Below are 26,326 nucleotides of genomic sequence, written 5' to 3' on the forward strand. Positions count from 1 at the left end.
GTCAGCCGGGCGCCGCTAAAAATTTAGGCCCCGGCTCTTCCGGCCCGCGGGGTGGGCACCCGCGGCCGGTATGTGCCGCTCCGTAGGCCCGGACGCTACTTTAAATACTGTGCGGCCCCGGTTCGCCGGGCGCCGCTAAAAATTTAGGCCCCAGCTTCACGGCCTACTAGGCCGCAAAAATTCAGGCCTCTGTTGGAGGGGGCTGGAACTTCTCCAGGCGCGAATTTTTCCCGCCTGGAGGTTCCCCCGCCCACAGAGGATAGGCCTGTATGGGTGGATCTGTGCCCTGTAGGTGGCATCTGCCTCAGTGAGGCTGTGTGTTTAAAAAAAAAATAAAAAATATTTATTATATATATGACTTGTGGGCTGCGCAGGACGCTGCAGCCTCATCTCAGAGTGCTGCCTGTATACATGCCCCCCTTCCATAGGCGGCATGGTGTCGCGCTCCCCGGCTGCGGCGCTGCCAGGTTCTTTTTTCCCCTTCTGGGGGTTTTTTTGCCCTCTCCGCGCTACGGCGCTGGTCAAGGTGCATGCTTTTTTCTGTAGGCAACATTCGTCACCCTCTCCAGTTATGGTGCCTGCCATGTGCAGGACCCCCCTCCTGGGCGGGATACTGCACTCTCCCTAACTGCGGGTTGGCCTTGTGCATGATCCCCCTTTCTTTGGCGGCCTACTGCAGTTTCTCCGGATACAATGCTGGCCATGTGCACGACCCCCTTACATAGGTGGAACACGGCACTCTTACTGGATTCGCTGCTGGCCATGTGCGTGCCCCCCTTCCATAGGCGGAACGCTACACTCTCACTGGATTCGTTGCCGATCATGTGCATGACCCCCTTTTTTTAGGCGGAATACTGCGTTTTCACCGGATACGGTGCTGGCCATGTGCACGACCCCCTTCCTTAGGCGGAACTCTGCACTCTCACTGGATTAGCTGCCGGCCATGTGCGTGCCCCCCTTCCATAGGCGGAACGCTACACTCTCACTGGATTCGTTGCCGATCATGTGCGTGACCCCCCTTTTTTAGGCGGAATACTGCATTTTCACCGGATACGGTGCTGGCCATGTGCACGACCCCCTTCCTTAGCGGAACGCTGCACTCTCTCTGGATTCGCTGCCTGCCATAGGCATGACTCCCTTCTGTGGACGGCATTCGGCACTCTCACTGGATTCACTGCCAGCCATGTGCATGACCACCTTCCATAGGCGATATGATGTACTCTCATTGGATTCACTACCGGCCTTGGGCATGCCTCCTTCCCGGGTGGCGGCATACATACACTCCCTCGGTCGGTGGTTGTTCTCTCGCCTGTACATTGTTGGCCATGTGCATGACCCCTATACATGCACTCTCTCTGGATCCACCGTCGGCCACATCATGACCCCCCTTCCGTGGGCGGTGTACGCACTCTCACTGGATTCGCTGCCGGCCATGGGCATGCCTCCTTCTGGTGGCATACACACATTCTCACCGACTGCTCGCATTCTCCCTGAATGCGATGCTGGCCTTGTGCATGATTCCCCCCCCCCCCCTTCCTTTTCTGGGCGGCATACTACGCTCACCAGATACGTTGCTGGCCTTGAGCATGGCCTCTAACATGGGCGGAACGCTTGCGCTCCCCTTGGATACGGTGCTGGCCTTGGCGTGACCACCCCTCATTCCATGGGTGGAATTTTGCACGCTCACAAGATTCAAGGCTGTCCTTGTATGTGCTGTACTGGACTTGCACATGTTCCCCTTCATTGGCGGAGTAGTTACACTCTCACAAAATTTCGGTGTTGGGTGAATTGTCGCACACTCACTTAATGCTAGGATAGCCCTATGCATGTCCCCCTTTTCCCTAGGTGGACCTCCTGCGTTTCCGCTGGATACTGTGTGGCCATGTGCATGGCGCCTTTCTGGGCGAAGTATGGTATGCCCTACTTCTCTGACGTAGGTCCGGCCTTGGGCATCTCCCCCTTTTTGGGGCAGGCCTTTGCATTCTTGCCCACTGCAGTTTGCCAGGTACATTTCCTCCCTTTCGGGGCGGTCAGTTTGCGTTCCATCGCATTCCATATTAGTCTTGTGCATAACTCCTTTCAGTTTGCACTCCCGTAGATACTGTGGCACTCTGTGGCTGGCCCTCTTCGCGGTGTTATATTTTTGCAGTGAGCGGACGTTCTTGTGCGTTGTTTGGGCCGTGTATGCCTTCTCGTCCTGTAGGTGGGTTGGCCTTCTCACTGCTTACGGGGCTACTCGTACGTAGCCTCCTTCCTCCTGCGACATTCTTTTTCTCTTGGGATACGATGATTGCCGCAAGCCTTGCACTATTCTCTAAGGAGATCATTCTGGTGCAGTGTGGTATGATTCTTTCCGGATTGGCGCCCTCGGTGCTTCAGTCTGACCTGCTACCAGGTTCGGGCGCTCTTCTTGGGGAGGTCACCCAACTTTTCTTGGGTGCTCGCTTATACAGGTCCGGGGGACCTCCACCTTGGGTTCTTCAGGGTATTCGCCTTCTGCGTGGCGGTGAACCGGGCGTCTCTGTGTAGCGGTGTTCTGCTTTTGAGCTGTCCTATGGCCTCTCTGTTGCCCACCCCCCCCTTTTTTTGTTGGAGGGTGTTATACCGGCCTCTGTCTCGCCTGCCTTTTCTCGCCGGCTCTGTTTGACTCCCACTCGGTACAGATCATTCCGATGTGGCGTCTGTTCCGGCCACGCTTCAGAGGCTGTTCCTTCACTGCCCTTCCCTCTGGGGAGAGCATGTTTGTTCATTTGGATGGTTATGGTGTTCCTTTTCAGTCTCCCTTGTCCACACTGGCTGTACTAGCTGTGTGCCTAGTTACCGGGTCTACCGCTTTCTGTCCTCCCGCTGGGTGCAGATTGCGTTTTTTTTCCATTCTAGGCAATGTTTCGGCTTTGGATTCACCTTCTCGGTAACTTGGGAGGACTACCATTAGGTCAGGATTGTCTTTTGATCTCCCACACCGGAACTGTAGTCTGTCTTCCTGTGGTGGCTACATTGGCTTCGGCTTTAGCCTGTCTTGTCCTGGCGGTTGCTGGGCAGACCCTTCGGTTCCTGTCCGTTTGTCCTTCTGCTTCCCCACTCTGGGGGGATACGGGACAACCTTGCTCGGGGGCCGACGGGACCAGTTCTACCGACTGTTCTACCCGTGTTACTGGTCCGCGCCTGATCATTGGGTTTTCACCCGCTTGCCCAGGCGACTCTAGTGGGCTCGCTAGTGTTCGCTTCTAGCCGAGTTTTCGTCCAGGATCTGTGGTAGGACTTAGGGCTTTACCTGGGGTTCTGTGGGAAGCTGGGCGTTCCCCCACTCTGCTTTTCTCCATGGTTCTGTCTTTCTCCAGTCCGGCCTGGACCTGGGGCTGGGACTCTGTTGCTTGAAGTATCAAGTGTCATTCCTGTCAGGAACTTCTTCCATGGAGCGGCTCTTGGGTTCCTTTGTACTGCCCTCCGGTACCGTCCTGGGAACTACATACTGGGCTCTTGGCGCTCCAATTTTTCCTTGGAGCCGTTACAGAAGTTCTCTCTACTCCTTCTGTCCTGTACGGTTGGGTTTTCTGTAGCCATCGTGTCTCTGACGGGTGCCTGAGTGGCGGCCCTTCTTGTTCCGAGCCTTCTGTCTTCCCCCAGGACAGGATTGTTCTCCATTCCGTCTCTTCCTTCCTTCTGAAGGTGGTATTTGTCCTTCATTTCATTGAGGCAGTCGTCCTCCCCTTCCCCCCCCCCCCCCCCCCCCCCGGGAACGGACACTTCACCGATTTGGACGTTGTTTGGGCCTTGCAGTTTTTACTTGGAGATCTCCGACTCTTGTCGAGTTCGGTCTCTTATGTTTCCAGGAGGTCCGAGCAAAGGGTTGACGGCCTCCAGGGTGGCTTTCTTCCGCTTTCTCAGAGTGGCTCTTGTTGTGGTTGCCGCACCAAGGGCTGGGTCCTGCTTTTGGTGTCACCATTCATTTGGCCAGGGTCGTCTGTTTTTTCCTGGGCCGGAGGCTTTAGGCTTCGGCCATCCATTTGTGCAAGGCGGTCACTGGTCTTCCTTGCACACCTTACCGAGTTCTACAGGGTGCATACGCGGGCTTCGGCGTATGCTGCCTTGGGCCGCCTGGTCTGCAGGCGGCGGGTTTTTTTGATGCCTTCGGGTGCTTCGCCTTGGTGCTGTGGTCCCTCCCCCTTTGGACTGCTTTTGAACGTCCCAAGGTCTTCTGTGTCCCCCAAGGAAATTGGGCGAGAAAACGAGATTTTTGTATAACTTACCAGTAAAATCTCTTTCTCGCTCTTTCCTTGGGGGACACAGCACCCACCCATTCTTTGTTCTTCTCTGACTGTTTCCGAGTTTGTTTTACCCTTAGGGTAGTTGGCTTGTTGGTTCCAATTTTTTGGACTTTGCCTTTTCTCACTACTTGGACACGCAACTGGCAGTCTCTCTCTCCAGGCTGAGGGTATAGCTGTGGAGGAGGGGCTTAACAGTCTTCACTTAGTGTCACGCCTCCTAGGGAGATGAGCTATACCAAAGGTCTTCTGTGTCCCCCAAGGAAAGAGCGAGAAAGAGATTTTACTGGTAAGTTATACAAAAATCTCGTTTTTAGCTTAGCGGAGAAAGCAGAAGCCGGCTCAGCTAATCCTGGCATAGTACATAGGTACAGGGTACCCATATACTATGCCAAGAGTTAGTAGTTGTCTGGGGAGCATGGGCAGGAGCGGCAATGAGTACTCCTGCCCGTACTCCCTGCGCTGCTGCTGCCGCCCATTCATAAAATGAGTTCTATGAGTACTAAGTTTTAAGCGCACACTGAATGGTGCTTTATGGATGTAAAAGTGTAGTAAAAATATTAGAAAATGTTTTTTTTAGGGGATTAGGGGCAACATATTAAAAGTTTAGTTACTCTTTAAGGGCTCATGCACACAAATGAGTGTCAGCCGGGCCTGTATTGTGGTCCTCAAACAGCCGGTCCGCAATATATGGGCCCCAGCTGTTTGTGCACTACGTCACGGATGCAGACCTGTTCACTTGAATGGGTCCGCAATCCGAAAGGTGCGGAACGGAGGCACGGAACCCTACTAAAGCACTACGGAGTTTTGCTGTACGGGTGGATCATGGACCCATTCAAGTTTAATGGGTCTGCATCCGTCTGCGGAAACCGCACGAATGTTGCCCATGCATTGGGTACAGGAAATTGTGGTCCCCAATGCACGGACCGGCCAGCACACATTCATGTGCATGAACCCTAACATTGGTGTATTTGGGGTAATTTCCCCTGCATGTAGATGTAATGTGTCAGGAGATATTCCCGAATTGCTGGTGGAAACACATTTTGTAAAGAATTTACATTTTCCCGTTGTAGAATTTGCCCACTAGGGGGCACTGTGTGCTCAGTGGAACTCCAAATAGAGACTTTGGTGTGTGGACATTTCCCTATTGTCAAAAATCTATCAAAAGATAATAATAGTAATAATAGTGTGTATATGTATATAAAATTATATATATAGCGCCACCATATTCCGAAGCGCTTTACAATTCAGAGGGTTCATGTACAAAACAAAAGACATCACAACATCACTGGCTAATATACAACTGAAACACCGGGAGTAAGAGCTTACAATCTATAACTAAAGCTTTGTTTTTAGATTTCTGATGCAGAGTTAGAAGAAGTGGTGAAGGTCGGACAAGCCAGTGAGATTGCCCGGCAAACGGCTGAGGAATCTGGAATCACCAATTCTGCATCCAGCACCTTATTGTCTGAATATACTGTTGCGAATAACAGCATTGCCCTCAGAACGCCAAAAACACCAGTGGCCCAGGACCGCATACTGCAGGTAACAAAGTGACCGAATTTATTGATATTATGGACCCTATGTAATATAACAATCGGTGTGCTAGCATCATTACTGCATGTTGTATCCCAGGGATATAGTATTTCTAAACTCGCAGGCAGCAGGGCTTCACAGCTCTAACCCTTCTACCCATCCCCAAAGTAGGAGCAGCTGACTTCTTTAAACGCAAGGTGGGCTTAGTGCAAGGTCCTGCCTGCAGGCTGTTACAGTTTGCTTGGAGACCACTGCTGTAGATGAACATGAAATGGCGTTTTAATAGTTAATCTTATGTTTTATGTCTTTTTTTAGGAAGCTCAGAACCTTATGGCACTTACAAACGTGGACACCCCTTTGAAGGGTGGGCTCAACACGCCTCTGCACGAGAGCGATTTCTCTGGTGTGACACCTCAGAGACAAGTGGTCCAGACTCCAAATACTGTGCTGTCCACACCGTTCAGGTGAAGCAGATTATCACAAGGGAGTAAAGTAATATCTCTGCTAGTCTCCCAGACGGAGTAAAGAGGGACAGACAGCAGCGCACACACAGCTCCTTTATCTATGGTCTCCTGGAGGACCCAGCTTGCTGGATTCCTCAGGAACATCTGAAGAAATGAATTTGTGGCCTGTTTATTTACTCTTTTGATTTGCCCCAAAAATTGCACTGTGGTTGGACAGTAGGGGAGGAAATTTTTCATCACTGTGGAGAAATCTCTGGCGGTATATAGTCACTGACCGGGGCAGCTTTGGTCAGCCATACATTAACTGGGGTGGGGAGGTTAGTTTTACATGCCAACAGCTAATGAATGCTAGAACTAAAAGGACTGAAATGCCTTAGTTCCTGTAAATCCTATTGACTATTTTACCCTTTGCTTCTCTAGAACCCCATCTCAAAGTTCAGAAGGTCTAACCCCACGAGGTGGCATGACCCCCAAACCAGTTATTGGTGCCACACCAGGGAGGACACCGCTGCGGGACAAACTGAACATCAATCCAGAGGATGGATCAGTGGATTACAATGATCCAACATACGTTAAGCATCTGGTAAATGACATATACAATAGATTTCTGATCTCTGAAGATGTATTGGAGTTTAAAAACCTCAGGGAATCAAAGGGGCAGCACCCTCACATTGCAGGGGCCCTTGTGATCAGCTACCTTTGGTTGAGTCTTGATGATAAGGTACATACTGTCTGCAGGAAAAACTGCATGTAAAGGTGCCGGTTATGTTTTGTGACGATCCATGGGAAGTGCTGATACAAAACCAATTTTTAGCTTTAGTTAAAGGGTTTCTGTCATCAGAATTAACCCTATTAAGCTAGCTGACATTAGCGATGTGCTAATGTCAGCTGGACCTAACTAGCCTATTCCTACTTGTATCTATGCCCCCGTTATGGCAGAAATCTAACTTTTATAATATGCTAACTAGCCTCCTAGAGGCTCCGTTCTCCCACCTCTGGACGTGCCCCATTGCACTTGATTGACAGGGGAAGGCAGCCTTGGTCTCCTCCAGCCGACCCTATCTGCCATGTATCTCGTGCCTGCGCCGTCCCGTTCAGTGTTCGACGCAGCGCTCTGTTAAGAACCTCATGCTCTGATAATATTTCCATCGGTCACCTGGCCTTTCTGCAGCTCAGCCCCATCCAAGTGAACAAGATTGATCTGCAACATCAAGAACGGCTGCACAGAGGCCACATTGCTTGTCCGAGTGCTGTGGCCTCCTCAAACAGCTGACTGCTTGAGTGTTGGACCCCCCGCCAATCAGAGGATAAGTCATGAACCTTTAATTCCCAGAAAACAGCTTTGAGGCTACTTTCACACTAGCTTTTTTTGCAGATTAGTCATGGATCTGCAAAAACGCTTCCGTTATAATAATACAACCGCACGCATCCGTCATGAGCGGATCCGGTTGTATTAGGTCTTCTATAGCCATGACGGATCTGGCTTGAGCACCATTTAAAGTCAATGGAGGACGGATCCGTTTTCTATTGTGCCGCTTGCACACGACCATATGGCTTTTTAAGTATTTTGTGGAACGGTACAGCTGGCCCCTGATAGATCAGTACTATCCTTGTCCGTTATGTGGACAATAATAGGACATGTTCTATCTTTGAACGGAAATACGGAAACGGAAGGCATACGGAGTACCTTCTTTTTTTTTATTTTTATTTTTGCGGATCTATTGAAATGAATGGTTTCGTAAACGGAACGCAAAAAATGGAACGTAAACAGAAAAAGAAAAAACATTTGTGTGCAAGAGGCCTTACATTGTTTGCCAGGACGGATCCTTCTGGCTCCGCTTCGTCAGGCGGACAGCGAAACGCTGCAAGCAGCGTTTTGGTGTCCGCCTCCAGAGCAGAATGGTGACTGAACGGAGCCAAACTGATGCATTCTGAGCGGATCCTTTTCCATTCAGAATGCATTGGGGCTAAACTGATCCGTTTTGGACCGATTGTGAGATCCCTGAAACGGATGTCACAAACGGAAAGCCAAAACGCTAGTGTGAAAGTAGTCTAATAAAGAAAGTCCTGGCTGGCGGTTTCCATTTTGTTCCATGCTGTTTTGCTAAGAGCACATGATGGTCAGGTAAGCCTTTTAACCCCTTAGTGACCAGCCTGTTTTGGGCCTTACTGACCAAGCGTTTTCTTCCTTTTTTCGTCGCCATCCAAGAGCTAGAACTTTTTTATTTTTCAGTTTATGTAGCAGTATGAGGGTTTGTTTTTTCCGGGACAAGTTTTTAATTGTGTCATTCTGTGGTACACAACTTACTGAATAACTTAATTAGCTCTTTCTGTGGAGGGAGATGGGGGAACAGCAATATTGGCACTGAGTTTTTAAGTTATACATTTTGCGGCGTTAATTTTTCGGTATAGATGACATCATCTTTATATTTATTTATTTTACGTTTTACTACTTTTGTGCAATAAAACCGTTTTTTATTTTATCTTCTTTTTTTATGGAGTTGCGTGAGGGCTAAGATTAAATTTGATATTTGTGTAGTGCGGGTCATTACCCACGCAGCGATACCAAACATGTAGGGGATATTTATTTTTTTCAATTTTTTTTCAATGGAAAGTGTATTTTCAATGGGAAAATTTTTTACTTGGACTATAAAATGCTATGCACTGTCCTATAGTGCATTGCAGCCATTGACGGCCTTATACCGCCATTGACGAGCAGGCTGGGCCAGAGAGACGCAGCCTGCTGGGGAACACTCAAGGCTGGCTTGGGGCCTACACCAGGTCCCAGTCTGCCTATACACACATTAGCACCCTGTGATCGCATTTGCGGGGTGACGATGAGAGACAGAAAAAGTCCACTCCCTCTGTCACCGCTTACATGCGGCAGGCGCCATGTAAGGGGTTAAACAGCCAGGATCGGCACTCCTGCCCCTCCGGACTGTTAGAGCAGGAGCACGGATCTCATGTCTTAGGTGTTTGACCTTTTTAAAATGCCTTGCGATGTGACTTGGATATTAAATAAGTCAGCACCTCATCTGCAGACAGCTGTTTCGGTATGATTACCCCTCATCAGTGCAGAGCAGAGAGTACTGGGTGAGAGGCGCCGGTCATCTTTCCTATAACTGGTCTGGGCTTACCTAAGTTTTCAGAAAAAGTTTTAGTGAATGTGAAGACCCTGCTGACTAGGGACATGGTGAGATGTACATATTTTATAATAATCTACAACTGTGTCACACGCAGGAAAGGGAGTCTCGTGAACAGCTGCGTCTTGGATTGATGTCTCTTCCTACTCCGAAAAATGACTTTGAGATTGTCTTACCCGAAAATGCTGAACGAGAACTAGAAGAGCGAGATCAAGAGGACTCCTTCATAGAGGATGCTTCAGATGTGGAGGCGCTAAAACAGGTAGAAATCTATGTACTGCAAATGCCATGTATATATTAATGGATTCTATGTGAAGGGGTTGTGTGTGTTTAATACCTGGGAACCACAGCTGTCATTATAGGGTCCCCTGTGTCACCCCACCGGCATGTCCGTAGAGTCTGTATGCAGCACTGTTCAGCATGTGTGCTGCCTCTCCATACGACTCCATGGGAGTTGCTGAAACAGCGGTAGGTGTGCGAAAGCCAAAAAATTAATTAGTCACCTCTCTGGGAGTCCGTGAGCCAGAACCGGAAGTCTACACCAGCAGCTAGGAGCGGGTATAGACTTCAGCTGGAACTTCTTCCAGTTTCTGGCATAAGTTATAGTAAATCCAGTGGGCTGCTCAAAGCTCCCTCCCGTTTCTCACCACCATAGAAAAGTTGGTGAGAAGCTCAAAAAAGTCAAATTATGGCCCAAACATGGCATGCGTCATAATTTGCAACTTTTTTTTTTTTTACACTGTAGTGGTGTGAACACTTTAGTAAATGCCCCTCAATGTGTTGTCTCCAGACTAGTTTTTTCCTTTGGCCCATGTGGCTTCTCTAAAGCAAATCTCTGAATACTGCTAACAGCAGCTCAGCCAAAACTGCTGCCTTGTGATTAATTACAGAAAAGAGGATTTTAAAAAATCAACCGAAAACAGACTAGAATAAAGATGTAAAAAAGAGAAAAATTTAGTAGATACGTTCCCTTTACATTTGAAGCGTCTCGGTTGGTTATGGGTAGCATCAGTATATTAAAGGGGCCGTCCACCTTTTTCTTACTGATGATCTATCCTTTTGTATAGGTCATCAGTATCTGATCGGTGGAGGTCCGACATCCGGGACCCCTGCAGATCAGCTCTTTGAGAAGGCACTGGTGCTCACAGTAGCACTTCGACCTTCCCGCAGTCCAGTGACATCATGACTATAGGTCATGTGGCCTGGGCGCAGCTCAGCCCTATTTACTTCAATGGGGCTGAGCCACGCCTATCAGATGCTGATCATCGGGCGGACATCCCCTTTAACTAAGAATTGCTTAAAAGGATAAAGGTAAACTTGGTAAAAAAAAAAGTAGACGTTCGTGGTTCTTAGTTACTTGTGACTGTTTTATGGGAGCATTTTGCTGTTCTTTGTTTGCAGGCGGCCAGAGATGCACAGCGAGCGAAGGAACTGAAGCAGAGACATAAAGCTGTGCAAAAAGAATTACCAAGACCCAATGAAGTAAGCAGGCCCTGGTTCAAGTGTTATTTATAAAAAAAAAAGAAAAAAAAAGTTATTTTATAAGGCTGTTTATAGTGTTGCATCCAAAATAAATGTTGCAGAGTTGCAAATGGAGTTTATGAAGCTGAACCATTTTGTACTTGCAGCAGTTACTGACAACAAACTGGGTGTAGTCTGACTCTGCGTTTGTGCCCCATTATGACTTTCCTCTACTTCTTGTTGGCCTACCGAATCTACATTCTCGCATGATTGCAGGATCAGACTGCACAGGGTTTGTTTGTGGTCTGTGGCGATGGCGACACATAGATCTGCATTTTTAATATAGACTGTTTGTAAAGTTGCTTATTTTCTGATTTTAAAGTGTAACTGTCATTCTTATTATTTTTGTAATGTATAGTGGCAGTGATACCGACCATTTTTGTAATATACTTTAATTACTGAATTTGTACTTTTCTGTTAGAAAAATAGCTCTAAAGTGACCCATTTTGAGCCTTAGCAGCGCTCCCCTGTCTTCTGTTTACATAACACAATGTGAGCAAGTCTCCACAGTTATGTAAACAGAAGACGGAGGAACGTTGCTAAGGCTCAAAATAAGTCACTTTAGAGCTATTTTTCTAGCGGAAAAGTACAATTTCAGTAATTAAAGGGGTTATCCCATCCTAATGATCACTGTTAAATCTGTTAATGATTTGACAGTGATCATTTTTGTAAATATATTCGATTAACAAATTCCCACCGTTTAGGATAAAATTCTTCCCCACTTACCTCATTGTTGTCATTCGGTCTCCCCTGGTTACGGCCAGCGCTCTTCTCCGGAATCCCGGTGGCCGCGCTTGCGCAGAGAAGACTCCTTCTCTTCTCCCGGCCGGGCCGCTCGCTGTCCTGAACGCGCATGCGCGATGGTGACTTCTTCCTTGCCAGTATAGTACAGAGCCGCGAACGCGCACACAGGCTCGGTACTATACTGGTAAGGAATAAGTCACCATGGCGCATGCGTGGCGGCGTGCGCGTTCAGTCCAGCACGCGGCCCGGCCAGGAGAAGACTTTAATCAAGATGAAGCCCGCCCCCAGCCAGAATCCAGGAAGTGAACGGCGCGCTGGCAGCAGGTAAGTATGAAAAGGCGAAGTGGGATAATCCCTTTAAAGTATATTACAAAAATGGTCGGTATCACTGCCCCTACACATTACAAAGAAAAAAAAATGACAGTTACACTTTAAATGCCTTGGAGCAATTTGCCTTGATTGCAAAAGGTGAGATCCACCTTCACTGCTTTATCATTTCGATGCTTCATTTTTAATCCCAGAAGCAACGTTGCAAATAATTGAATAATTTTAATGTAAAAAATTGTTTTGTGTCTACAGCTCCTAGGCTGACCTAGATGTTACCATGGCAACATACCAAAACCCTATGTAATTGTGAGCCTTCATGCCTCCTCTCTTCCATCTGTCCCATACTTTTTGGTAAGAAGTAGAGAAAAGAGGGAAAGACGTATGACTGCATGAGGGTCTGTTTTCTGTTTCCATAGAGGCAAATAAATCTGCATAGGAGCTGCAGACACAAAATACTAGAGTTTAAAGAGGACCTTACACGGGATTATGTGTTAGAAACTGGTTATCAGATAGGACGGCCCCTACAGATCTTTATTATTATTATTATTATTAATTATTATTGTTATTAATAATTTAATTTTTTTCTAAAATGCCTCTCCTTTCCGGCGCGGTGTCCCCTGCTGTTTTTGGCTCCTGATATGTTAATTTAGAGTATCGGGAGGAGGAGACGGCCTGGTTTTCTCAATGGGCGTGTCCTTCTGCCTGGCTGTAGCGCGGTCCAATCGCAGCGGAGAGCGTCACAGCCGCCAGGGGGAAGGTGAGCGGTTTTCTCTCCCTAGATGTGACGCTCTCAGCAGGGATTGGACCGTGCTACAGCCAGGCAGAAGGAGACGCCCATTGAGAAAACCTGGCCGTCTCTGCCTCCCTGTACTGATACTCTAAATTAACATATCAGGCGCCAAAAACCGCAGGGGACACAGAGCCGGAACAAAGGTAGAGATGGACGCTGGAGATGGCAGGTATCCTGGTAGGGGATAACTTTCATACTTTGCACAACCCCTTTAAATAAGACTACTTGCAGCACTGCTTCATTTTTTATTTTTATATGCATTGATGCATTAAAAGAAAGTGACCCCCTCAGGGTCGGACTATATTGTACCAGAGGATCCTCCAGTAGGCACCAAAGGTCCAGGATAAAAAAAAAACATTTGGCTTCTTTTGGAGCCAATCACTTTCCATTTCTTTGATTTAAAACCTGTTAGACTTTATTGATGACGTAGGGGTTGGGCCTAGAGTATAATTTCCTCTGTTGGGCCCGAGGGACCCTGCATGGACCTGACTAGTGGTTTAACACTTTAGTGGTATCTTTCTTTTTGTGTCTCTACCCAGACAGTTTTCCCAGTGGGGCCAATACAATGCATGTAATATTGGATGAGGATTTTGCTCTGTACAGATGATACTGAGGTCATTATCGGTTTGCAGGTAAACGAGACGATCTTGAGGCCTGTGAATGTCGAGCCGCCTCTTACTGACTTGCAGAAAAGCGAAGAAATGATCAAGAAGGAGATGATAACAATGTTGCACTATGACTCCCTGCATCATCCGTTTGGTGATAATTCGGGGAGTAAGAAAGGGAAAGCCCCCGGCTCTGTCTCCACCAGTGCAGAACATGCGTCGTATCTGGAGCAGAGCCCGTATGACAAGATCTCAGAAGATGAGCTCCGGCATGTAAGTAGCTACATAATAGCAGCACCACCATCGCAGGCGGAATGAATGGATCTCAGTTCGTTGCATTCAGTCAGCTGTCTGTGAGATGCATTCACTTGTTGGGGCCCTCCACAATGAGAGACGCTGTGTAGCTGCTCTCTGCTTTGGCTGTTCAATGTTTGTACCCCCCTCTAATAACTCAGAATCACCTATTAAGATTTACAATATTAGGCAACAAGCAGTATAAAAAAAAAAAAAAAAAAATAGGAAATGTGATAACATTTTAAAAAAGTGACAATTTAAAAAATTAAACATCCAATACCTGCCTGCCGCTCCAGCAGTGGTGCTGGTCTTAGTTTACTTTGCTCCAGTGATGATTTAACCTGTATCCATGTGACTGCTGCAGCCAATCCGTCAGTGTCCATGGTGGTCTTGTGCCAAACATGCAAGTATCACTGCTGAGGCCACTGATTGACTGCAGCAGTCACATGGATATGGATGGCACATTACTGTTGAAGCAGCCTGGTTCCCATCATGGATTTGTGACATCTGGTATAGGATGTCTTCCTTCCCATGTATTTACCATCTTAGGCATCTCATATTGTGCTGACGCATTGTAGCAAGTCTCTCTCTCAGTTGTCCGAATTTAGGACTTGGCAGGTTTTTAGTCCTAACGGAGCATGTGATCTGCATCATTTGACTTGATGGGAATAATTCTCTCTCCTATTCACTGTTCAGGCGGAGGAGCTTCTGCAGCAAGACATGGAGGTGGTGAAGCAAGGTATGGGCCATGGAGACCTGTCGCTGGACGCCTACAACCAGGTGTGGGAGGAATGTTACAGTCAGGTGCTTTACCTACCCGGACAAGGGCGATACACCAGAGCGAACCTGGCCAGTAAGAAGGACAGAATCGAGTCTCTGGAGAAGAGGCTGGAGGTGAGTGCTTCTGTGATCTTCGCTCTCTTTGGATACCTGCACAGCATTTCTGATGATGTCATCTTGGTTGATGGGTTTTATGGATGAACCATTTGTAATACAAACAACCCAGCATCAGTCACTGAGATTTCAGTTCAGCAGCTAAATTGCAAAATTGTTCTTTCCAGATGGAGGTAAGTAATGATGTGGTAAGGTCTCCAGATTTCCATATCCTCCAAGTAGTCTCAGCGTCCTCCTCCTTTATGGTTGCCAGAGTGAAATCTTGATTTTGTAACCGCAGTGGAGCACACCTGAAAATGCCAATTGTGCAAAAACTAGAATTTCTGTTCATTTGTATAAGGCCTCATGCACACGACGTTGTTTTTCTCGGCCTCCGTTCCGTTTTTTTTTTCCCGTATAGGATGGGGACCCATTCATTTCAATGGGTCAGCAAAAAAATGCTGATAGTTCATCCGTTTGTGTTCCGCGTCCGTTGTCCGTGTTTTCCTTCAGCAAAAAAAATAGTGCATGTCCTACTTTTTTCACATTTGCGGACAAGGATAGGCATTTATTACAAGGGATCTGTGGGAAAAAAACGGATCCTCCAAAAAAAAAAGATGCAGCATCCGTTTTTTTTTGCGGACGCAAAAAACAACTGTTGTGTGCATGGGGCCTAAGGATTACACAAATACAATATAAAAACTTTATGTGAGAGATGCCCAAAGGTCATAGACCCCCACCAGCACAGCCTGATCCCTGATATAAGGTCAAAATGTAAAATCAAAACCAGGCTATTCCGAAAGTCTTCTCACCCTTTCACTCTTTTCATTTTGTTATGTTTGTAGCCTTGTGCTAAAATAAAAAGAAAAACGTTTCCCCCATCATTCTGCACTTAATACCCCATAATGAGAAAGTGAGAACTGAATGTTACAAATCTTTGCTGATTTATTAAAAATGAAAAACTAGAATCTTGCGTTGACATAAGAATTCAGACCCTTTACTCAGGACTTAGGTGAAGACCCTTTGGCAGCGATTACAGCCTCCAGTCTTCTTGTGTATGATTTCACAAGGTTTGCAGACCTGGATTTGGGGATATTCTGCTGTTCTGCTCTGCAGATCCTCTCAAGCTCTGTCAGGTTGTATGGGGACGGTTGGACAGCCATTTCCAGGTCTCTTCAGAGATGTTTATTTGGGTTCAGGTCAGGGCTCTGGCTGGGCCACTCAAGGACATTCACAGAGTTGTCCCTAAGCCGCTCCTATGTTTTCTCCAGAAATTACACTTATGAGGATAAAAGGTTCAATCTTAGTTTCTCGCCCAGTTTCCTTGGGGGACACAGAAGACCTTGGGTATAGCTCATCTCCCTAGGAGGCGTGACACTAAGTGAAGACTGTTAAGCCCCTCCTCCACAGCTATACCCTCAGCCTGGAGAGAGAGACTGCCAGTTTTTGCTTAGTGTCCAAGGAGGCAAGACACTCCCTGCTCTGCAGGGCTGCTTTCTCCTTGTTTCAATTTTAGTTTTTTACTTTTTTATTTTATTTTTGTTCCAGATCATCAGGGATAACAGAGACGCACTAGACCTCTCTGTTCTCCCGGGGTTGAGCTGCGCCAGTGCCGGTCACCCGCACTGCTGCCTCCCCCACAGAAGGCAAGGTGGATCAGGGCAGCCTCGCTCCCCTACATCCCGCCAGCGCAAGGGTCGCCCGCACGCCAAGTCCCTCTCCCAGCGTCCTGCCACTACGGTGCCAGTAGCTGAAGGGGCGACCCTGCTGGAACGGACCGAGGGTGAAGACGACTATGGTGAGAGAGAGGCTTCTCCAGCCCTACGTCCCCCGTCCCCCCCCGGTCTCCTGCGTGCCTGACCCTATACTGGGCCTATGGACCCTTCTGCCCATGCTAGACCTAGGCTGGCTCCTGGGCTGTCGCAGGGCGACATTCTGCTCCCTCTCTCCTGGCCTCCAGGACATTGGCACCCTTCTCCCTACAAGAAGAATGCCTAGGGAGCTGCGGAGGTCCGCAGCTAGCTGCCCCTGATGGAGGGGTTATGCAGGCGTCCACCCTCACAGACCCGGTCTCAGGGTCCCCCTCCCTCTTACCGGCCACTACTTCAGGGCCAGAGGGCCCGCGCCTTGCTGCCACTGACCCTCCCTACTCTCACGGACACCGTTCCAGGGGAAAGGAGGTTGTAGCTGTCGGCCATATGGAGCGCTGTTCTAGGCAGGTGCCCGCTCCAGGGGTGAAATGGCTGCCGGGTGCAGGGTCCTCACTTCCGGACAGCTGGGTGGGCACCGTGGCCTGCAAAATGAGCGCTTCAACAGCCCCGGCCGACCGTCGGAACAAAACTTGTGTTCCACTTCAAGGCCGCGATCCCGCTCTATCCGGGTCCCCGGCTCGCGGGGTGGGCACCCGCGGCCGGTATGTGCCGCTCCGTAGGCCCGGCTGGTACTTTAAGTACTGTGCGGCCCCGGTCATCCGGGCGCCGCTAAAAATTTAGGCCCCGGCTCTTACGGCCCGCGGGGTGGGCACCCGCGGCCGGTATGTGCCGCTCCGTAGGCCGGCCGGTACTTTAAATACTGTGCGGCCCCGGTCAGCCGGGCGCCGCTAAAAATTTAGGCCCCAGCTTCACGCTACTAGGCCGCAAATTCAGGCCTCTGTTGGAGGGGGCTGGAACTTCTCCAGGCGCGAATTCTTCCCGCCTGGAGGTTCCCCCGCCCCCAGAGGATCGCAGTGCCGCCCCCCAGGCCGGATCCCTGTTAACCCTTTGGGTACAGGCCGGCTTCCGATGAGCCTGTATGGGTGGATCTGTGCCCTGTAGGTGGCCCCCCCCTTTTATTTTATTTTTTTCTGCCTCAGTGAGGCTGTGTGTTAAAAAAAAAAAAAAAAAAAAAAAAAAGAAAGTTTTTATTATATATATGACTTGTGGGCTGCGCAGGACGCTGCAGCCTCATCTCAGAGTGCTGCCTGTATACATGCCCCCCTTCCATAGGCGGCATGGTGTCGCGCTCCCCGGCTGCGGCGCTGCCAGGGTCTTTTTTCCCCTTCTAGGTGGTTTTTCTTGCCCTTTCCGCGCTACGGCGCTGGTCAAGTGCATGCCTTTTCTGTAGGCAACATTCGTCACCCTCTCCAGTTATGGTGCCTGCCATGTGCAGGACCCCCCTCCTGGGCGGGATACTGCACTCTCCCTAACTGCGGGTTGGCCTTGTGCATGATCCCCCTTTCATTGGCGGCCTACTGCAGTTTCTCCGGATACAATGCTGGCCATGTGCACGACCCCCTTCCATAGGTGGAACACGGCACTCTCACTGGGTTCGCTGCTGGCCATGTGCGTGCCCCCCTTCCATAGGTGGAACACGGCACTCTCACTGGATTCGCTGCCTGCCATAGGCATGACTCCCTTCTGTGGACGGCATTCGGCACTCTCACTGGATTCACTGTCAGCCATGTGCATGACCACCTTACATAGGCGGTATGATGTACTCTCATTGGATTCACTGCCGGCCTTGGGTATGCCTCCTTCCCGGGTGGCGGCATACATACATTCTGTGGGCGGTGTACGCACTCTCACTGGATTCGCTGCCGGCCATGGGCATGCCTCCTTCGGTGGCATACACACTTTCTCACCGACTGCTCGCATTCTCCCTGGATGCGATGCTGGACATGTGCATGACCCCCCCCCCCCCCTTCCTTTTCTGGGCGGCATACTACACTCTCACCAGATACGTTGCTGGCCTTGAGCATGGCCTCTAACATGGGTGGAACGCTTGCGCTTCCATTGGATACGGTGCTGGCCTTGTGCGTGACCACCCCTCATTCCATGGGTGGAATTTTGCACGCTCACAAGATTCAAGGCTGTCCTTGTATGTGCTGTACTGGACTTGCACATGTTCCCCTTCATTGGCGGAGTAGTTACACTCTCACGAAATTTCGGGTTGGGTGAATTGTTGCACACTCACTTAATGCTAAGATAGCCCTGTGCATGCCCCCCTTTTTCACTAGGTGGACCTCCTGCGTTCCTGCTGGATACTGTGTGGCCATGTGCATGGCGCCTTTCTGGGCGAAGTATGGTATGCCCTACTTCTCTGACGTAGGTACGGCCTTGGGCATCACCCCCTTTTTGGGGCAGGCCTTTGCATTCTTGCCCACTGCAGTTTGCCAGGTACATTTCCCCCCTTTTTCGGGGCGGTCAGTTTGCGTTCCATCGCATACCATACTAGTCTTGTGCATAACTCCTTTCAGTTTGCACTCCCGTAGATACTGTGGCACTCTGTGGCTGGCCCTCTTCGCTGAGTGATATATTTTTGCAGTGAGCGGACGTTCTTGTGCGTTGTTTCCTTCTCGTCCCGTAGGTGGGTTGGCCTTCTCACTGCTTACGGGGCTACTCGTACGTATGCCTCCTTTCCTCCTGCGACATACTTTTTCTCTTGGGATACAATGATTGCCGCAAGCCTTGCACTATTCTCTAAGGAGATCATTCTGTCCATCTGTGTAAGCCTAAGGTGTTGTCCAATAAACAACAAATGAATACCTTATATTTAAGTAGACGGGCTCTACTGTTCGCTACTGCACAGAGCTGGGTGGTACTCATTCATTTCGTTGGCCCATTTGTCCTTCCGCGGCATTGTTTCCCTGTGCTAGTGGTCACATGGTCGAGAGCGCTGTCTGCAGCGCCCTTCGCATTTTATGTTGGCTCTGGCGGGACTACGGTCCCCTCGCCTAATACCATTTCCTCCTCTTCGGGTGCAGTGTGGTATGATTCTTTCCGGATTGGCGCCCTCGGTGCTTCAGTCTGATCTGCTACCAGGTTCGGGCCGCTATTCTTGGGAAGGTCACCCAACTTCTCTTGGGTGCTCGCTTATACAGGTCTGGGGGACCTCCACCTTGGGTTCTTCAGGGTATTCGCCTTCTGCGAGGCGGTGAACCGGGCGTCTCTGTGTAGCGGTGTTCTGCTTTTGAGCTGTCCTATGGCCTCTCTGTTGCCCACTCCCCCTTTCGGTTGGAGGGTGTTATACCGGCCTCTGTCTCGCCTGCCTTTTCTCGCCGGCTCTGTTTGGCTCCCACTCGGTACAGATCATTCCGATGTGGCGTCTGTTCCGGCCACGCTTCAGAGGCTGTTCCTTCACTGCCCTTCCCTCTGGGGAAAGCATGGTTGTTCATGTGGATGGTTCTGGTGTTCCTTTTGAGTCTCCCTTGTCCACACTGGCTGTACTAGCTGTGTGCCTAGTTACCGGGTCTACCGTTTTCTGTCCTCCCGCTGGGTGCAGATTGCGTTTTTTCCATTTTAGGCAATGTTTCTGCTTTGGATTCACCTTCTCGGTAACTTGGGAGGACTACCATTTGGTCAGGATTGTCTTTTAAATCTCCCACACCGGAACTGTAGTCCGTCTTCCTGTGGTGGCTACATTGGCTTCGGCTTTAGCCTGTCTTGTCCTGGCGGTTGCTGGGCGGACCCTTCGGTTCCTGTCCGTTTGTCCTTCTGCTTCCCCACTCTGGGGGGATACGGGACAACCTTGCTCGGGGGCCGACGGGACCAGTTCTACCGACTGTTCTACCCGTGTTACGGGTCTGCGCCTGATCATTGGGTTTTCACCCGCTTGCCCAGGCAACTCTAGTGGGCTCGCTAGTGTTCGCTTCTAGCCGAGTTTTTCGTCCAGGATCTGTGGTAGGACTTAGGGTTTTACCTGGGGTTCTGTGGGAAGCTGGGCGTTCCCCCACTCTGCCTTTCTCCATGGTTCTGTCTTTCTCCAGTCCGGCCTGGACCTGGGGCTGGGACTCTGTTGCTTGAAGTATCAAGTGTCATTCCTGTCCTTCCTCTTTCAGCGTTCCCAGGCCCTCTGGGCCTGTCAGGAACTTCTTCCATGGAGCGGCTCTTGGGTTCCTTTGTACTGTCCTCCGGTACCGTCCTGGGAACTACATACTAGGCTCTTGGCGCTCCAATTTTTCCTTGGAGCCGTTACAGAAGTTCCCTCTACTAACAGTTGGGTTTCTGTAGCCATCGTGTCTCTGATGGGTGCCTGAGTGGCGGCCCTTCTTGTTCCGAGCCTTCTGTCTTCCCCCAGGACAGGGCTGTTCTCCATTCCGTCTCTTCCTTCCTTCTGAAGATGGTGTTTGTCTTTCATTTCATTGAGGCAGTCGTCCTCCCCTTCCCACCCCAGGGAACGTTGGAGATCTCCGACTCTTGTCGACATTCGGTCTCTTGTGTTCCCAGGAGGTCCGTGCAAAGGGTTGACGGCCTCCAGGGTGGCTTTCCTCCGCTTTCTCAGAGTGGCTCTTGTTGTGGTTGCCGCACCAAGGGCAGGGTTCTGCTTTTGGTGTTACCATTCATTTGGCCAGAGTTGTCGGTTTTTTTCCTGGGCCGGTGGCATTAGGCTTCGGCCATGCATTTGTGCAAGGCGGTCACTGGTCTTCCTTGCACACCTTACCGAGTTCTACAGGGTGCATACTCGGGCTTCGGCGTATGCTGTTTCGGGCCGCCTGGTCTGCAGGCGGCGGGTTTTTTGATGCCTTCGGGTGCTTCGCCTTGGTGCTGTGGTCCCTCCCCCTTTGGACTGCTTTTGAACGTCCCAAGGTCTTCTGTGTCCCCCAAGGAAACTGGGCGAGAAAACGAGATTTTTGTATAACTTACCAGTAAAATCTCTTTCTCGCTCTTTCCTTGGGGGACACAGCACCCACCCATTCTTTGTTCTTCTCTGACTGTTTCCGAGTTTGTTTACCCTTTGGGTAGTTGGCTTGTTGGTTCCAATTTTTGGACTTTGCCTTTTCTCACTACTTGGACACGCAACTGGCAGTCTCTCTCTCCAGGCTGAGGGTATAGCTGTGGAGGAGGGGCTTAACAGTCTTCACTTAGTGTCACGCCTCCTAGGGAGATGAGCTATACCCAAGGTCTTCTGTGTCCCCCAAGGAAAGAGCGAGAAAGAGATTTTACTGGTAAGTTATACAAAAATCTCGTTTTCTCGTGCATGGCATTGGGGGACACAGCACCATGGGGTATATGTCCAACTACCACTAGGAGGCACTAGACACAAAAAGTGTTGGCTCCTCCCCGTTGGGCTATACCCTCTCCACAGGCACAAGGCTATTCAGTTTTTGTCTAGTGTCCGTAGGAGGCAGACCTGTCCTGCTTTTTTGCAGGTCCTGCTGTTTATTTTTTATTTTATTTTTTATTCTTTTTTTCTCTCTTCTGCAGGTCTCGGTGATCTCCACCGTTATACCTGCTGCAGGCTGGGGCTCCATCGTGTTCCACTTTAGTTGCCCCCCCTGCGGGCGCGTACTTCTGTACCATCGCCGGTCACCCAGTCCCCACAGACTGCATCCGCAGTGGCTTGCCGGCATTCCCACGGTTCCCGTGTTGAGTCTGCCGAAGGGGTGACCCTGCGGCGCCCGAAGACATCAGATGGTGAGTATAGTGAGTATATTCCCCTGTCCCTGCCCCAGGGTTAGGTTCCCTCCTGTGGCCAGGGGGGTGGGATCCACCTTAGCTGGGGGTCCTGGGAAGCTTCCATCTTCCTCCACCTTTCTCTTCCCCCTTGGTTGGTTTTTTCTCTCCTCCCTGGCCACACAGTCCAGGCGTCGCTTCTTCTGGGCCTTCCCCGCTACTTTAGTCCCCGGTTTTTGCAGGGACTAGGCCTCATCTTCCATGGCCCGTTCCCGGCTCCCAGGTGCTCTGTTTGCCCTGTTCCGCCCACCCCCAGGCGTCGCTCCCCCCCCCCCCCCACCCTCCTCACCTAGTTTTGTGGGTCCGGAGGCCCCTCGGTCGGCCGCGATTCGTCCCGCCCCCCTCGCTCCATTCCCGGCCGCCTCATAAATCGAGGCCCCGGCTTTTGGGCCTGCTAGGCCGCGATCTTCCCGGCCCCTCCTCCTTGCTTCCCGGGCTTTTCAGACCCCGCCCGGCCCGCGGGAGGGGCTATCTCTCTCCTCCCTTTACTGGATCTAACGTGGGTTATCTATCCAGTGGATAGATCCTCAGTTTAAAAGAACTGCAGACCCCCTTTAGGTCATTGTCCTATGTACTGTGTGAAGGCAGCTAATGCTGTACATAGGGATCACTCAAGTCGTTCGCTCCCCCCCACCCCTCCTCAATTGCTTCATTTCTCCTGCAGCCTCTATAGCTGCTGCAGCACCTCTTTGGGGAACAGGGCATCCGGGTCCAGATATGACAGCCTCTGCTGGCTGCTCTATGAGGGTCTCCTCTCCCAGCCTCTCCTCGGATCGCCACGTCTTTTCACGTGCGTCCGCTGTCTACGAAGGCTGCCATGCGGTCGGCCAGTCCCTGCTTGTGTGAAGTACCTCTTTCCAGACCCCATTGTGTCCCCTGACCAAATCCTTTTGTGTAGGTCCCTTCTGAATGGTCTCCCTCTTTGTCAAAGCCATGGGAACCTTGTCCGACTCTCCCAATCCCTGGCGGAGTCGCTGGACCGCTACCTATCCAATTGCGGCCACCTATGCCCTCCCAGGGTCCTCCCTGCAGATGAGGCATGCTCAGATACCGGGTCCGGCAAGGGGTAGCTCACAGTACAACCTCGGGTGGTCTCAACAGGATTCCACCCCTCCTCGGCATCCTCGGGTCCTCCCCAGGACAGGCCTGAGGCTGGTGACGAATCCTTTCCCGTCACCCCATCCGTTGCCTCGGGGGACACCTCTGCACTGATTCCCTCGGAACAGAGCATCAGGCGGTCTTCCTCCATACAGAAGCCTCTGGGAGGTCAAGACTAACGTGCACGGAGGAACCTCTCCTACCCAGGGTTGGTATCCCCTCTAGTGGATTTTCGGATGGCGCTCCCCTGACTGCACAGGTATTCAACCGCACAGGTAAGGCAGCCGTCCCCGTGTTTAGCATAATGAGTCACCTACTTGGTGTCTCTGGTACGTACGCCTTCTCCTTAACAGGGGGGTACCTGCACCACTGCCATAGGCTGTACCTGACAAGCCTTCCTGGTTCCCCTATACCAGGGGCTATGCTCTACACATTTGAGAGTGTTTCCACCGGGTCCCCATCCTGGTGCTGGTGTTCGCCACTCTACCTCATAACGGGGGTCCCTGTTCTTGGCAAGCGCCTCCTGTTGGTTGGTAAGGAAAAGCAATTATATATGTCTGTTTCCATCCGCCTTGCTCCTTTTCATAGGTAGAGTACCTACACCTACTCCAGATGCTGAAGCCATTACTCCTGGCTGGCTCTATGGTGTTCCATGCGGCACTATTTCTCCCTTCCGGGCGAGATACACAGGCCGCCTTCAATTGCCTTGGCAATTGCACCTGTCTGTTCCCAGCCACTGTGCTCCTTTCTTAGGTAGAGTACCTACACCATCTCCTGATGCTGTAGCCGATACCTCTGGCTGGCGCTATGGTGTTCCATGCGGCACTGTTTCTCCCTTCTGGGCGGGATATACAGGCCTCCTTCAATTGCCGTTGCAATTGCTCCTGTCTGTCCCCAGACTTTTTTGCTCCCTTTCTTAGGTAGAGTACCTACACCATCTCCGATGCTGTAGCCAATACCCCTGGCGGGCTCTATTGTGTTCTTTGCGGCAACATTTCTCCCTACGGGCGAGATATAGAGGCCACTTTCAATTGCCGTAGAATTGCCTCTGTCTGGTTCTAGTCGGCACCAAGCTGCCACCTTGGTCCCTTCATAGGTAGAGTACCTACACCATCTCCTGATGCTGTAGCTGTTGCTCCTGTGTGGCTTTATGGTGTACCATGTGGCATTTTCTCTCCCTTACCGGACGAGATATTGAGGCCTCCTCCAATTGCCGTGGTCATTGCACCTACCTCATCATAGTGTGCACCAAACGGCCATCTTACTCCCTTCATAGGTAGAGTTCCTGCACCGTCTCTGATGCTGCAGCCGTTACACCTGTCTGGCTCTATGGTGTACTATGCGGCCCTGTTTCCCTTTTTTTCAGGCGAAATAGAGGGCCTCCTTCAGTTGCCATTTCACCTACCTGATTGTAGTGTGCACCTGTCTTGTTCTTTGTGGTACCGTGCGGCCCTATTTTCCCCTTCCCGGGCGGAATATAGGTACCATTGCTAACGCGGTAGCCGTTGCACCTCTCTGGTTCTAGGGTGCACCATGTGGCCACATTGCTCCGATCTTAAAGGTAGTACCTCTACCATCTCCAGATGCTGTACCCATTACACCTTTCTGGTCGTTTTCTGCACTACGCAGCCATATTTCTACTTTACAGGTTGAGTACCTGTACCCTCCAAATGCAGTAGCATTCCCAGATTCTGTGGCTATGTTTCCACTCTCCTTAGACATGCAGCCACTTTCCCTATATTTTAGGCGTGTGGTTGTATTACTCAAGGTGCTGGGCCCTATGGTGCAATCTGTGGCCCATACAGTTTCTGTATTACTGGGTGCTTTCTGCCCCCAGGTTCTAATCTGTGCTGCGGATGTTGGTTTCACCCTTTTGGTTCTTCCATACATCTCCACTCCGTTTCTGTCGTGCTCAATGGTCTCCTTGTACTTCTCAGGGCACTGTCTACAACAGGCCATCCTGGTTCTGCATGTGCATGGTTACCATATCTGGCAGGGGTGGGCCAGCCCAACCCCCACCTTGTCGGTCTAGTGCTACTTATTGTAGCTCCAGTATATGGCTGATCTGTTCTGATCTGGCGGGTGGTCCACATACAACCATGCTCCCTACACCATGGCCAGGTGGTTGTTGGCCTTTGTGCTAGGGTTGCTCTTGCCATCTCTATAAGGTACTACGGTTTGCTGCGCTTCGCGTTACCCAATGTTATAGAGGAGTACTCGCGTGGTTTCCTATTACAGAGTGGCCCATTCCTGGTGGAGTACAGGGATCTCCACTGGATCTTCTACCTTCTTGGGGCACGTAGCTGGTGAGCATCGGCCGCTGCAGCAGTTTTCGGTCATCGCTGGATGTCCTCCGCCACACGGAATCATTCTGGGGTCATCAGCGTTTTTCATCGCTGGACGTCCTCCCTGACGGGTCAGGGACAGGACCACTGAGCGCCACACCCCTGCCTGGTAGGTGAATTTTCAGCTGATTTGCTCTGGCATCGGACAGGGTCCCGTAGTTCCTTCTGGGTCCAGGTGTTCTCTGTATTCCCTTATATTCTCTGCTTAGTTGTACTACATGACAGAGGGGCAGTCCCCTTGGACCTTGCCGTCGTTTGCACCTGTCAGGTACTTTCTCCCCCCTGGGAGTTTTCAGTACGCCGGTCGCGGCTGGTTTCTACATTTCTGTGTAGTCTCACCCGGCTTTTTCATGGCGACTTCTGCATTCCTTATGCATATGGATGTCTGTCAATTTAGTGGTACATCCCGAGCTGCTGTACTTGTCCTCTCTGGGACAATGTATACAGTTTGCTAGTCACTGTTCTTGGAACGGGTGTTGTCCATGGCCAATGTCCCTTCCCCTATGGTAGTTTCATCTCTCCTTTCCTGGATATTCTGGCTTGCGTTGTCTTCTGGTGGTTCAGCTCCTGGTTCCTTGTGAGCCCATCCCGGGTACTCCTTCTGGAGTCCCTGGTCCCCGTTTATTTGACCACTCAGGTTCTGCATGGCAATCGTTTTTTTGGGGGGATCGGGGCCTGGGTTGATTGTTCCCTTTATGGGTTCCAATAGCCTTGTGGTCTTCTTGGGATTCGTGTCTCTTTTCCCATCCTCCCACGTCAAGTACCTGGTATTGAGTGGTTTAGCACAACGGTTTGCAATTCCGCCGTATGGTCTCCTTCGGGAGGGACCTCCTCCTGTTGTAGAACCTTTCCTCCTTAGGCGGTTGGAGTACTCTCCTTCTACTTCCATGT

The 26,326-nt window shown here is 50.5% G+C and overlaps 1 protein-coding gene across 1 annotated transcript in view; it reads left to right on the top strand.

Moving 5' to 3' along the window:
• CDC5L (cell division cycle 5 like) overlaps positions 1–26,326 on the top strand; it is a 58,603-nt gene that overhangs the window by 15,171 nt on the left and 17,106 nt on the right. The window contains exons 8-14 of the mRNA XM_040427280.1: positions 5,622–5,810; positions 6,117–6,265; positions 6,686–6,848; positions 9,506–9,670; positions 10,810–10,890; positions 13,423–13,668; positions 14,386–14,583. Coding sequence (XP_040283214.1) covers positions 5,622–5,810; positions 6,117–6,265; positions 6,686–6,848; positions 9,506–9,670; positions 10,810–10,890; positions 13,423–13,668; positions 14,386–14,583 — 1,191 coding nt within the window. The remainder of the gene's footprint in view (positions 1–5,621; positions 5,811–6,116; positions 6,266–6,685; positions 6,849–9,505; positions 9,671–10,809; positions 10,891–13,422; positions 13,669–14,385; positions 14,584–26,326) is intronic.

Source organism: Bufo bufo, chromosome 4 (assembly GCF_905171765.1).
Source record: "Bufo bufo chromosome 4, aBufBuf1.1, whole genome shotgun sequence".
In the NCBI taxonomy this organism is placed as follows: domain Eukaryota; kingdom Metazoa; phylum Chordata; class Amphibia; order Anura; family Bufonidae; genus Bufo; species Bufo bufo.